General features: G+C 46.0%; 3 protein-coding genes across 3 annotated transcripts; 2 read left to right on the forward strand and 1 right to left on the reverse strand.

The window, feature by feature from the left end:
* Positions 1–1716: 1716 nt before the first annotated feature.
* On the forward strand, positions 1717–4413 carry AOL_s00080g67 (uncharacterized protein; the record flags this gene model as incomplete). The annotated part of the gene is made up of 3 exons (XM_011124442.1): positions 1717–1914; positions 2051–2274; positions 2367–4413. 3 exons carry the CDS (start codon positions 1717–1719, stop codon positions 4411–4413), a joined length of 2469 nt encoding a protein of 822 aa, XP_011122744.1.
* A 120-nt stretch (positions 4414–4533) lies between these two features.
* AOL_s00080g68 (uncharacterized protein) lies at positions 4534–5037 on the forward strand (the record flags this gene model as incomplete). The annotated part of the gene is made up of 1 exon (XM_011124443.1): positions 4534–5037. One exon carries the CDS (start codon positions 4534–4536, stop codon positions 5035–5037), a length of 504 nt encoding a protein of 167 aa, XP_011122745.1.
* A 4133-nt stretch (positions 5038–9170) lies between these two features.
* Positions 9171–10545, reverse strand: AOL_s00080g69 (uncharacterized protein; the record flags this gene model as incomplete). Its single annotated transcript, XM_011124444.1, has 3 exons — positions 9171–9902; positions 9962–10440; positions 10521–10545. 3 exons carry the CDS (start codon positions 10543–10545, stop codon positions 9171–9173), a joined length of 1236 nt encoding a protein of 411 aa, XP_011122746.1.
* Positions 10546–12067: the final 1522 nt, after the last annotated feature.

Raw genomic sequence — 12067 nt, forward strand, 5'->3', positions numbered from 1 at the left:
GATTGGATGCATTGTATGCATTGCCCTGTTGTCTCTTGTCTCTCACCTGTTTCTTCTCTCTTCCTTTTCTTTTCTTTTGGGTTGAATCATCAGCAGCCTCTTGTCTGTTGTAATTCACCGGCGGACAGCAGTACGGTTTCTTGTTAATCTGCTGGTTTTGTTACCATCTTTGGCTTTTCATCTTGTTCTTTTGTTGTATTGTCTTTTATCCTCGGTCTGGTTGCATTCATTGTCAGTATAGTACGATACCATACGGTACATAGCTGCATAGCTGCATAGGCATACATACATACGTACATACATACATACCTACATACGGTAGTCGATGGATGGATGGATGGATGTGGATGTGGATGTGGATGTATAGGTCGTCAATGATACTGGTGGTGGATCTTGCCTGTTGAGGATTCCCGCCTGCCAGCCCAGCCAGTCCAGTCCTGTTCAGTCTCACCCGAAACCTTCCCTCCAAACCACACCAAACCAACCCAACCACACTGCACTGCAACTGCACTTCACTTCACCGCACTTCACTTCACTTCACTCCGACGAGACCAAGACAAGACAGATACCAAGCCATTATACCTTCATACGATCTCGAAAACCTCCTCGTTCGGCGACGAAGATACATACAGAGGACGACATTTCGAATTCCCGGCCAATCCTTCTGTTTTCTTGTTCGAAGTCTCGCTGGTCCCGTTCCAACTTCCCATTCTATCATTCCCCGGCTTCTCTTTCTTCTTTCTCTCTATTCCTCTTCTCGCATCATATCATATCATAACATAGCATATCATACCTGACCATACCACATCCTATATACACGAACTCGTAGTTTTATCTGGTTCTCTTTCGTCTTGTCGGCTTCCAGTCTGTTTATTGCCGTTCCTGATATTGTTCCTGGCTGGCTGGTTGGTTTGCCGTTTGAGGATCTACGGCCTTCGAACCCAGCCCTTTGAAACCTCCAAAGGCAAATATCTGACACAAGCCTCACCATCCTTCCTCCCTTGTCTTCTTTCCCCTTCCCTGCTTCCTACTTCACCATCACAAAGGAACTCCCGTACCATTCTGTAAACCTATCGCCATCCTCATCTTCGTCTTCGTCTTTGTCTTCATCATCCGTCGCCACTGAGGCATTCGCAGCACTAGCCTAGGAATCATCTTGTTTTGGTCCGATCCCCCAATTTCTAATCGGCCGCTAGTATCGCTCGACCCACTCCTACCCACTGACGCTACTCCCACGACTTCTACCACCACCACAACGGAAATCCCGGACCTTGCTTTCCTTCTGTTCGCTTCAACATAACACTTTTCCATAGAAACCCGACTTTTATTCGAGTAGATCCATCGACAATCGTGCACGCTGGCGCAGTTCACAATCTAAGTTCGTGGTGCGAGAGGTCCTCTGCGGGTACCAACCTACAGGGACCTCGGGAGGGAAACAGAGAGAATAACAACTTCTTTGGTTACTTCTCTGTGGTTTAGACACCCCCCTGAATAGAACATTTAAAGAAAAAAGAATAGCGAAGTTGTCTGGTCGATTTTCAGGATACACTGCGGCTGGAAACCGAAATTTCCGAGAAATTTGCTCGCTCTGTTTGGACGGACTTCTCCTTGTGCGACGACGATAGTCCAAGGGGGAGGACACTTCTTTCCGGAACGCCCATTCCCGTATCCTTCCACCGTATACCCGAGACGAGACCTTGCATTGGCGAATCCACGATGCTGAACTTAAACATACCCGACGAGGGCCTCATGGTCCCCGGGCCGTCGTTGCAGGCACCCGACGAGAAACCTACTGCACGAGCTGCATACCCGGCGCCGTTCGCCGTCAAGATCAATGTTACCGAACGATTTCTAGAAGAGCTGTCAGCCGGAAAGCTGAATTCCTTACAACTCAACACAGGCAAAGGGCGCATGGTGTGTTTTATCCCTCTTGTTTCCGATTCAATTGCGGATTTTGGTATACGCAGTTAATAGGATAATGAGGGTGAAGGACTTTTTACTAACGTGGTCTCCTCTTTTCTCTCTTTTCTTTCGTTGGGGAAAAATCTAGTCTCTGCAAGTAGGAATCAATCAGTTTGAGTTCATGCACACCCATGAGCTGTTCCACAATGAGCTTTATCGACAGTCCGACAACGACAGTACCGTATTCCCGTTGGGATTGTTGAGGGATAAGCTGGAATTGATGGAGGTCGTGGAAAAGAAGAACGCGGATGCCGATCTGTTGGCTCTTAAGCAGCAGATGGAAGCTCTGCAGAAACAGAAGGATAAGAAGAGGTATATATAGAAACCACCTCTCCCAACACCCGAGGCCATTATGATCATCCATCCCATTCATTCGGATATTGACCCTGGTTTTGTTTGAATAGTGTCCAACTTGTCTCGAATCCATCCAAGCTCGGACCCGAACTATCTGGACGAAGAGGTTTGATCGCTGCGAAAAAGGCGGGTATCTTAACGGCTCCTTCGATGAAGACCAAGGTCAACAAGAGGACGAAGTTTTCCGACTCGATGCCTTCGTCGCCGGCATTAACGGCTGTAACTTCACCGGCGGGCAATGTGACATCTGCACCTAAACCGAAATCGTTCCGAAAGGATCCTCTATTCCTACCGTTAATACACTTGCTTGCTTTAGGACCGGAGAAGGAACAAACATTGGCGATGAAGACACATACCGACTTGGATAAATGTTCTGGGATAGTAATACAGCTTGCTAATCGTGATGTATCCGGCCGATGGGCGCTTTTCGATAGCATGTACAAAGAACTTGACGTTTGGAGATTCAAATACCCGAAGCAGGAGATGCGAGAGGCGGCAATCGAGAATGCAGAGGATGCTTTTGATAGGCTGAAGTTACCGGAGGATGCACCTGAATGGGAAATGCTTCGAAAGCCAGAGGACAGAGGGAAGCCGAGACCACCGCGACAGCCTCGACGGAAGCCGGAACCAGTTGTGGAGCCGGCGAAGAAGAAGCCAGTAGCAGCAGCTTCACCTGCCCTGCCTCCGACAATAAAAATCAGCAAGGAGGAACCGGTGACAGCGTCTCCCGCTTCGAGTGCGGAGCCAATGGCACGGTCGATATCACAGCCTGCTGCGACAACAGGGACAAAGGCGCGTGGAGGTGCTGAAATAGCTGCACTGAAGAAGATAATTGGAAATAGTAATAAGAAGGGTGCTGCAAAGCCTAAAGCTGCAACTACAAAAGGGACCTCTGGCCGAGAGAAGAAGACAACCACCTCTCCATCAACCTCTTCCTCGACGATTATGTCCACCAAGTTTCCAACATCGACTCCCACTGTCACTGCTTCTTCCAAATCCCCAATTCCTCCTTCTGCTTCTTCTACACCGTCTACGACGCGTCCCAAACCAGTATCTAGAGCTAGAGCTGGTGCCTACAAGTCTGCCGAATTCATCTCCGACTCCGATTCATCTGACGAAGACCGTATGTTGATAGACACCCCTCCTGTGAAAACAAACTCATCATCATCATCCTCATCCTCTTCTTCCTCTTCTGCACAACCTCTTTACAAGAAGTCTTCGAAGATCAATCTTCACCCTGATCGTCCTCAGAACGTTCCTTCGAAACGGCCACCCAGTGTTGCTGCTACCCGAACCGAGCACGCTCCGTCACCGCCTTCTACTAGCAACGGACACAAACGGACAACAAGTTCCAGTGCTTCCCCTGCTAAACCCTCTCCCTTGGGTTCTTCACCTCCCCTAACTGCTTCTGACATCGTCCGTCAATCATCCACAGCTTCATCTTCCCCTCTCTCATCCATTGCTACACCTGACGACGTCAGAACTCCTGTTCTTGACAACCACACTTCCTACACTTCCGTTCCCATTCACACTCCCAAACCCTCTGCCGACAAGGCTTCATCGAAGCCAAGATACATCCCAGAGCACCGGGATTCCTCAAGTCCTCAACCGAAACGCAAGACTGACGATCAACCAGTTGCCCGAAAGCGAGTCGTATCTTCTACTTCAGAGGATAGCGACGGAAATAGGAAGAGAAAGTCGACGGAAGAAGAACGACCGGTGGTGGCCAGGAAGGCCCCAAAAACATCACAAGCCGCGGACGCGACGGGTAGGGTTCGACAACCCACCCAACCTGAACAAAGGCGTAAGGAAGTCCCAAGGACAACCTACGCATCATCAACAGCTTCGACCACGAGCATGTCGAGCTCATCGAGTGACACCTCCTCGCGAGGTGAACGAACGAAGTCCCGCTACGCGCGGGCCGACATGGAGTTGCTTGTTAAATACAAGCGACTCCATGACGACTACAGGACGCGGTACGAGAGAGTCCGCTCCGACCCGAATCCTCCCGAGGATCGGGTCAAGCAGGTCTTGGACCTGCACAACAGGCTGGCGGAGATGAAGATACGGATCCAAGGAACCGTACTAGCTTCCTAGTCGGAAGCTGGTACTGGTTCCGGATCGGGAGTGAATCTGGTTCCTCCTGCCGCTGCCCCCCAGCCGCCGAGCAGAGCCGATGGACATTCCGGCTCCCCCAAAAAGCGGGTCGAGAACCCGATGTTCCTGACATACAGTTCAGGCGACGAGGAGGAGGAGGACGAGTACGTGCCTCCTCCCTCCAAGAAGCGAAAGGCCCCAGAGTCGGAGCCAAACAAGGCTCCTGCGCAGGAGCTAATATCGGAGATGAGGGGCAAGAGGCAGAGAATCTCGGAGAGGGAGGCGGATGGGGAGGGGGGCGAAGGCACAAAGGTCCAAAGGACTTTTTTTGCCGCGGCCAGGGAGGAGGCCAGAGAGGTCACCGAGAACGTCCAACGGGCGCGGGGATCTTTTCAGAAACCCGCTGCCCTTGCCCCAGTTCTCCCCTCACTGAGGGCAAAGTTACTGGATGACTCCAACAAGCCCAAGAAGTCATCAGTAACGTTTTTCTCGTGCAACAGTGAGGCTTATAAAGCCTCCTCCCATGATTTCCGCCCCAGGAACGCCCAACACTACGTCGTCGAGACTCGCAAGAACAAGCACAAGCCCAAGTTCTCGTCGAACTGGGCTACCTACCGGCGGTAATGGGGGTTGTCGGAATGGCTACCGGAGCCTCTCCTGTCCAAACATATTTTTATCCTGCGCACTCATCGGCCGACCAGGCCTCAGGGCCTCCCCCGTCTTGCTTAAAACGCTTTGCTTTCAGCATTCTATTCTATCTATTCATCAACAGCGGCGTTATCAACGGAGCGAGGATTTTTGCTGTACAATGCGAATTGCTTTCGCTTTATTGCTTTTATCATGAGCGACATGGATTCTTCGGCACCATATTGATTTTATTAACGACTAATGAACTGAACTTCTCTGCCTACGTCGCCTTTTTTTGTTTTATCCCAACAGTTTATCCGGATGGATATCTCCTCTCCAACTGCTCCTCGGCCTGTCTACCCGAGTTTTTTTCCCCCTTCCTTCCCGAATCGCTACCCGCGTCTAATTCGATTCGCCTTCTTCGGTCTTGCCAGCACTCTCGTCAATGGCCGTCGAATCATCCTCACTTCGCTTATTCGGGAAACATGCCCCGGACGTATCTGCTTTATCCTCTTACTTTTTTTTCTATCTCTGCAGAGCCTTATCTTCTGCCCTAACATCCTGTACTTCTTTTCATCAATTGAATGTGGCTCCTAGCTCTCTGCTAGTCCTTGCTTCGTTTTCCGGGATCTCAAAAATTGCGTTCCACGTATCTGCTTTGCTGTAATCTGTTTTTCCCAATTGAAGCACCAAAAAACGTATATTGCTTTCTCTGTCCATTGCGATGTCTTTCCTACTGCATGCCTTTGCCTTTGCCTTTGCCTTTGCCATTTAATCATTCGTCTCCCTTTTTATAACTTTATCACAGATGCCTCTATCCCCAAGCACTCCCTAACATTCGACCTTTTCGAAACGGTAAATAAGAATGATACCCCCTCCCTTTTTTTTTAACAGAACACAAAAATCACACCTTGATCTTTCTAACACCCTCCCAAAATAAAAATCACTAAATTCATCAAATGGTGTTTATTGCTTTTATTATCATCATCCTTCTTCTTCTTCTGCCGCCTTTTTTCTTCTATATTCACTGCGGAATTCTTTTTTTATATATATCTATAACCTATACGTAACGTTTAATGAATACAGGAGAGGGCGAAAGTCGGTTTGATCGAAACAGATATTATCATTATTACTTTTTTTTTTTTCCAAGTGCAGCGATCTAGGGATGGAATACAGACGAAAAAGATGCCTGCTTACTTACTTACCTAGGTAGGTAGGCTGATACAGCTAGGTATGGGGGATTGATGGAATGAGAGTCCTTCCAGCTGAGTCTGTTAATTTACCAGTTCCCTTTTTTTTTCTTTTGGTCGTTAGGATACTGCTTTTTTTCTTATCCTTTCTTCTCTATTTTGACCTTTCGTTTTTTTTTATTGTTTTTGAAATATGTATAACAGATATTTATGATTCTGTATACTACCCGAACCTCTTATCCAGACTACGACAGAAGAAGGAAAGAAAGAAAGAAAGAAAGAAAAGGTGCTAGCTGTATTGATTTAGTTTAAATTTAAGTATGGCTTTTTGATATCATATGGGTCTTTCTCTCTTTTTTTTTTTTTTCTTCGTTGATTTTGATGGGATTTGAAGGGGAGGGAGAGGGAAAGAGAGAAAAAGAATGGCTTTGTGAGTAGGTAGTTTCTTGGTTTTTACGGATTTTTTACCTTTTTTTTTTTTTTTACAAGTGGAGAAAGAGAGATAAAGAAAGAGATAAAGAAAGAGATAAAGAAAGAGAAGAAAAGAAAAGAAAAGAAAAAACAATTAATAGAATATTTTGATATTGAAAATGGTTTACTTTACGATTGTTTTGTAGATATATCAATATCGATATCGTTTCGAAGTATTTCCATGCATGTGGGGGACGTATGGCTATAGTATACCTTGGCCATGGCCCTGTGCCTTTTCAACGAGCACTCAAGTCCAGTGTATGCATACCACCGGGAGATATTCAAGATCCAGCTGAACATGAAATACATTGCATTGCATCTATTATACTACGACCGTTTGGAAATAGAGTAAAACCTGCTTTCGGCACCACCGAAGCCACTCCCGACTTCGATTCTGAAGCATAAGTCAATTGTATACCCATTCAGTGTTACGTTTCGACTTTCCCCCCCGCCGGACCTTGTACATAGTACCAGATATGCACCATTGTCGGTCGAAAAAGGGAGGGGATTCCCTACCCCCCTTGAAGAATAATAATTAGCCAGCTTGATAGATGCTCTTTGTTTCTGTTTCTTTTTCCTTTTTCTTTTCTTTCGGGGTTTTCTCCCTTTCTTTCTCTTTCTTACAGATACTTGGATACAAGGTTCCCTCTGTCATGCAGTTCAGCCCTGCGGGAGGTGGGGCGCGGCGCTGCTCTTTTTTTTTGCGAGCCGTCGGATTTCTACTGTCTTCTTAGCCTTTTTTTTGTTACTGCATTCGGAGGGGGTGCATGCATATGTATTGTTTGCAAAAAAACAGGTGTGTTTTTGATCAGCTGAATGCAATGCATGCAATGAGATGAGTACTAGGTAGGTATGAAGTCAATTCATGATGCGGCAGTTAGCTAACTAGCTAGCTGCCGAGTCGTCGTCGGAACTGCGGGACTGTGGTAATTTTATAGATGTACTCCGTAGTTCTCCGCTTTTTCAAGGTTGGACGGATATATATATACTTATATATCAAGGGAATATTATGAAATACATAGTATGAAGAGGTATTGATTAATTGAAAATAGAGAGAGGGAATATAATAAGTACAATTAATTCTATTTTGTTTAGCTGGTTAGAGCCCGAGTCCCTCGATGATGTCTTCTACACCGGGATGGTTCTAACCCCCCGGCCTCGTGTAGCTGTTCAGTATATTAGGGAGATACCCTTGGCCGGCTAGCTATAGCGGCTTGGATTGATATACATCGATATCTAGTCGCAATCGTTTACGACATGCATGCTAAGAACCAGTACCCCTCCGCTCCATCATGTGTCACACGCCATCTTCGTCATACATACCTAAGTAGGTACATACCATGCTGACTGGAAGTGCTAGGTAGTACTAGTTTTTACTTTTTTTTTTTTTTCTCCTTTTCTTTCTAACTAACTAATGAACCCGTCGTATCCGGATGGCACTGTAGCTTTTTTACGTGCATCTATATGGATATAGTATACAATACAATAGTTTAAACAACCAACTAATAATATACTCTAGGTTCACCAACCTATAGCTAAAACTCAGCAGGATCTATCATATATATCATGGTGCCGGCCTATATAAGTTCGGGATTGACCTTGCGGGGTTAAGGATCCGTACATACAAAAAATCCTCACCTTTTAGAACTCGATTTAGGAAGATATGCATGACGACGAAACATAATATCGATGTCTATACTCCCCCGGGGGGGTTGAGGCCTAGGGTATCCTAGCTTACCTGGGCCAGCCAGGAAGCAAATACAACTTATGCATATAGTACCGGGGGTGGAGAAACATTACCGGTAACACCACAGGAGCCCACATGGAACCTCTATAGATATTTCCGGGGCAGAAATATCGAAACCAAGAATTAGTTATATTTATGAGTGTTTTTTTTTTTCGTATAAAAAGCCCAATGTAATGTTCACAACATGTGAAATGGAATAGTTATAAACCCCTTTTTTAACTACAAAACCAAAAAGGAAAGACGCCATCCTATGCCTATAAGTAAACGCCATGTAACTAAATCGCTAAGTTGGCAGGAATAGAGAAAAAAAAGAAAGAAAGAAAGAAGGGAAAAGAAGGTGACCCTAGAAAATCCACTGAGCAAAGGTGGAAACGGATCGGGATACAAAAGCATCAATACAATGGGCCGTCGGGGAATATAAATATAATAAGAGCCTCCTTTCTTCGCCAATTTACCAATTATTTCTTGGAGGGAAGAAGAGCCGACGGAAGAAGAATGAGAGAAGCAAGTAGTTGGAGGGTCTTGTGATATCCGTAGTTGTCAAGACCCGGTCCTGATGACGGCCTTTTTCGTTTGAAGCGATTACTTCTGTAGTTCTTACAACGGGGAATAGGAGAGCCGCGGATTAGAGCTGAATCTTTGAAAAGTCCTACTCGCAAAGATGCTATTTAGAGGAGGAGGAGGAGATGTTAGCTTAAGATCCACAACTTCATAAAAGGCACTTATGGGGGGAGGGGGAAGCTTACACTCCACTCCGGGATCTCCTTTAATTTAGAAAACAAAAACTTCTCAAGCTTATTAGCATTCTTGAAGTATGTTGTCGTTTCATTGTTGTAAGAACGACAGTTGTTAAAGATCAGTTTGGCATCGCGGACAAATTCTTCAGGTTGACTATAGTGGTCAGCCTCCAAGCGATTCTCCATGGTTTCGAGGTCCATCGGTTCTTTGATAACCTCATAGTAGTCTGCAACATCTTCGCGGCTGACTGGTCGTTGGAATGGCCAGGCGGAGGGGTGGTTTTGCATCTCGTTGAGGATATGTTGGAGCTGCGCGAAATGTGGGGCGTGTTTGGGTTGACGAGCCATTTCGTCCATCTCCGGAGACCAACCGGAGTCTTTTATGGCCGGTATTGAGAGTGGGTCGATTTTGCAAATGCCATTCTTCCATTGCTTAGGCGGGGCGTGGACAATATGGCTACGAGAGATGGCACGAATTTTTGCGTGAACACACTCCTTTTGCTTCGCAAGCATCTTGCCAGCTTCGAGATATTTGATGCGGGGAAGCATGGAGCATTGCATGAGAGTACCGCCTTCATAGTCCTTGATGTATCCCATCCAGATTGATTTGTCGAGAGTAATCTCCTTGGTGAACCCTTGTTTCTTGAAGTAGCCAATAGCATAATTGTCGGCGTAGGTAAGGAAATACATGACATCGGAAGTAGCTTTGACATAATCCTGCAAAAATGAAGTTAGTAATCTGACACTATAGGGCATAGATATATGGTTTAAGTTACCTTTAAGTGAGACATTAGGTGAGCACCGTATCCCTTGACTTGTTGATCTGAGCTAATAGCACAGAAGACAATCTCGGCGAATCTACGACCCTTGAAAGGGCGATAGGTGATCCCACCAACTACCTCCAAAGGCTTCTTGACAATAGCTATGCTCAAGTGAGTTCGATCGTAGACTAATCTAGCAATATAATCCCGAGGCATCTTTGGGAGCTGCTTCTGGAAGATGCACTTGAGCCCCGTCAAGATGATCATTGAGTCTTTCTCATTGTCATTGGCAACGACACGGAATTCAATTACACCAGTCCTTTCCTCAATAACGGCAGGCTTTTCTTTAAACTGGATGACTGTCTTTGCTGGAGCGGCTTCTTCCTCGCCAGTAGGCATAGAGGTGTCTGGGGTGGTCGCGGCGACTGACTTAAGCCGCTTGGGAGATGGTTCTGACATAGAAATATCGCCATCATCCGAGGCCCTTCGAGCGTCTGAAATCACATATTATAGCATTAGGATCACGTTCGGTTCATAAACAGTAACTATATGGTGCTCTGCAGGCAAGACTCACGCTCATCTTTAACACCAGGTGCCATCGCGGTGATTAGTCAGCCGGAAGTTATTTTTGAAAAGGATTGAAATGAGTCTCTTAGAATGGCTAGAAGATATAAGGAAGTGAGTTAATATAGAGGTGCGATCAATATAAACGCGCTGTGATGTGTTGACGGGAATAGCAAGGTTTGGTTGGTGGAGCGCGGAGGATTTGATATGGGATGTGAAGTGAAGCCTGTCGGGGCGGAATATGCAGCGCAGCTTCATCGCCACAATGTGTTGATAGAAGGTTGGGTCCAAGAATGGATCTGTGGCTGGTGACACCAAAGCCGACGTGTGGCGACTGTGGCGGTGCAAACGGGCATCACCAACGCCCAACACGACACCCAAGGTGGCCTCATCTAACATCCCTCGATATCGCACATACCAGAGTACACTACGCTACACATACATATCAGACGTCAGACACCGGAAATTGCAGATAAACAGAACCACTACCGAATACATAACTTCTCCACCATTCATAGAAGGGCCAATTCACATCTAGAAGAATGTCTACACCGAGTTTAGAGCTGTGGAACGCGGCCGCGAATACCCCGTTCTCTCCGATTATTGGGAAGAACCTCCACTCTCCCGTAGCGTTCCTGCTCCTTTCAATTGGTATATTAGCCCCAAGAATGACTGCCATATAATATACGCTATGATTCTAACAATATATATTAAATTTTCAGGATCAATTCTCACAATTCTTTTTTCCATAAGTACGGTCTATCGTTAAATATATACACATACCATTGATCTTTGAAACGAAAGTCTCGGATTTGAAGTTTTGTAATTGACTGGTTGATACAATAGACAAATCGTTAGCCCTCACTCTGGTTATATCAATCCCGGCTTCAATTGCGTTTGGGTTTGTGATATCCTGTTCTTCTCCGTCATTTCTACCTCATAAACTGATGCTTGCGAATAGGATCGGCTCCGTATATGCTCTAGCGGCTGGAGGAGTGTATGTTTGAGGCGAAAACACTTGATGATACCCGCTTCTAAGATCATGATCCTTTCAAGCAGCCTCGCTTTTCCCCCTTGCATGTAAACTAATGCCTATGACATATTAATAATCACAAAAAACCCAACCAACAGTAACAGGTTTTTTCGTTTCAGATCTGCTCCAACTTTTTCTAATCAATCTTTTTTTATTCCGAATTTCCTTTTTGGATTTTTCCTTTAATTTTCCGTTCCCATCACGTGCTGCGCCTTGCCCATTTCCTGTGTTATTTCCACACCGCAACACGCTTCGGGAAGGATAAAACCGCCAACGGCTACCTTGTTTAGCGTCTTTGCCATCATACACTATTCCTGCGGATGTAAGCCAAGCGGATACCGAGCGGCACATTTGACGTCTTACCAGGCTCTCCAGGAAGTCTGAAGCTGGCGAGCTCACGATATCGGCAGCCATATCCAACAAGGTAGGTATAGCCTAGCCAGGGTGACGCACCTCAAGTAGTAACAATTTACGTTACATGCATGTACATACATGTTGGACACCAGTTGGTCTCCTTTGCTTCG

This window comes from Orbilia oligospora, assembly GCF_000225545.1.
Source record: "Orbilia oligospora ATCC 24927 unplaced genomic scaffold scaffold00080, whole genome shotgun sequence".
Classification (NCBI taxonomy): Eukaryota; Fungi; Ascomycota; class Orbiliomycetes; order Orbiliales; family Orbiliaceae; genus Orbilia; species Orbilia oligospora.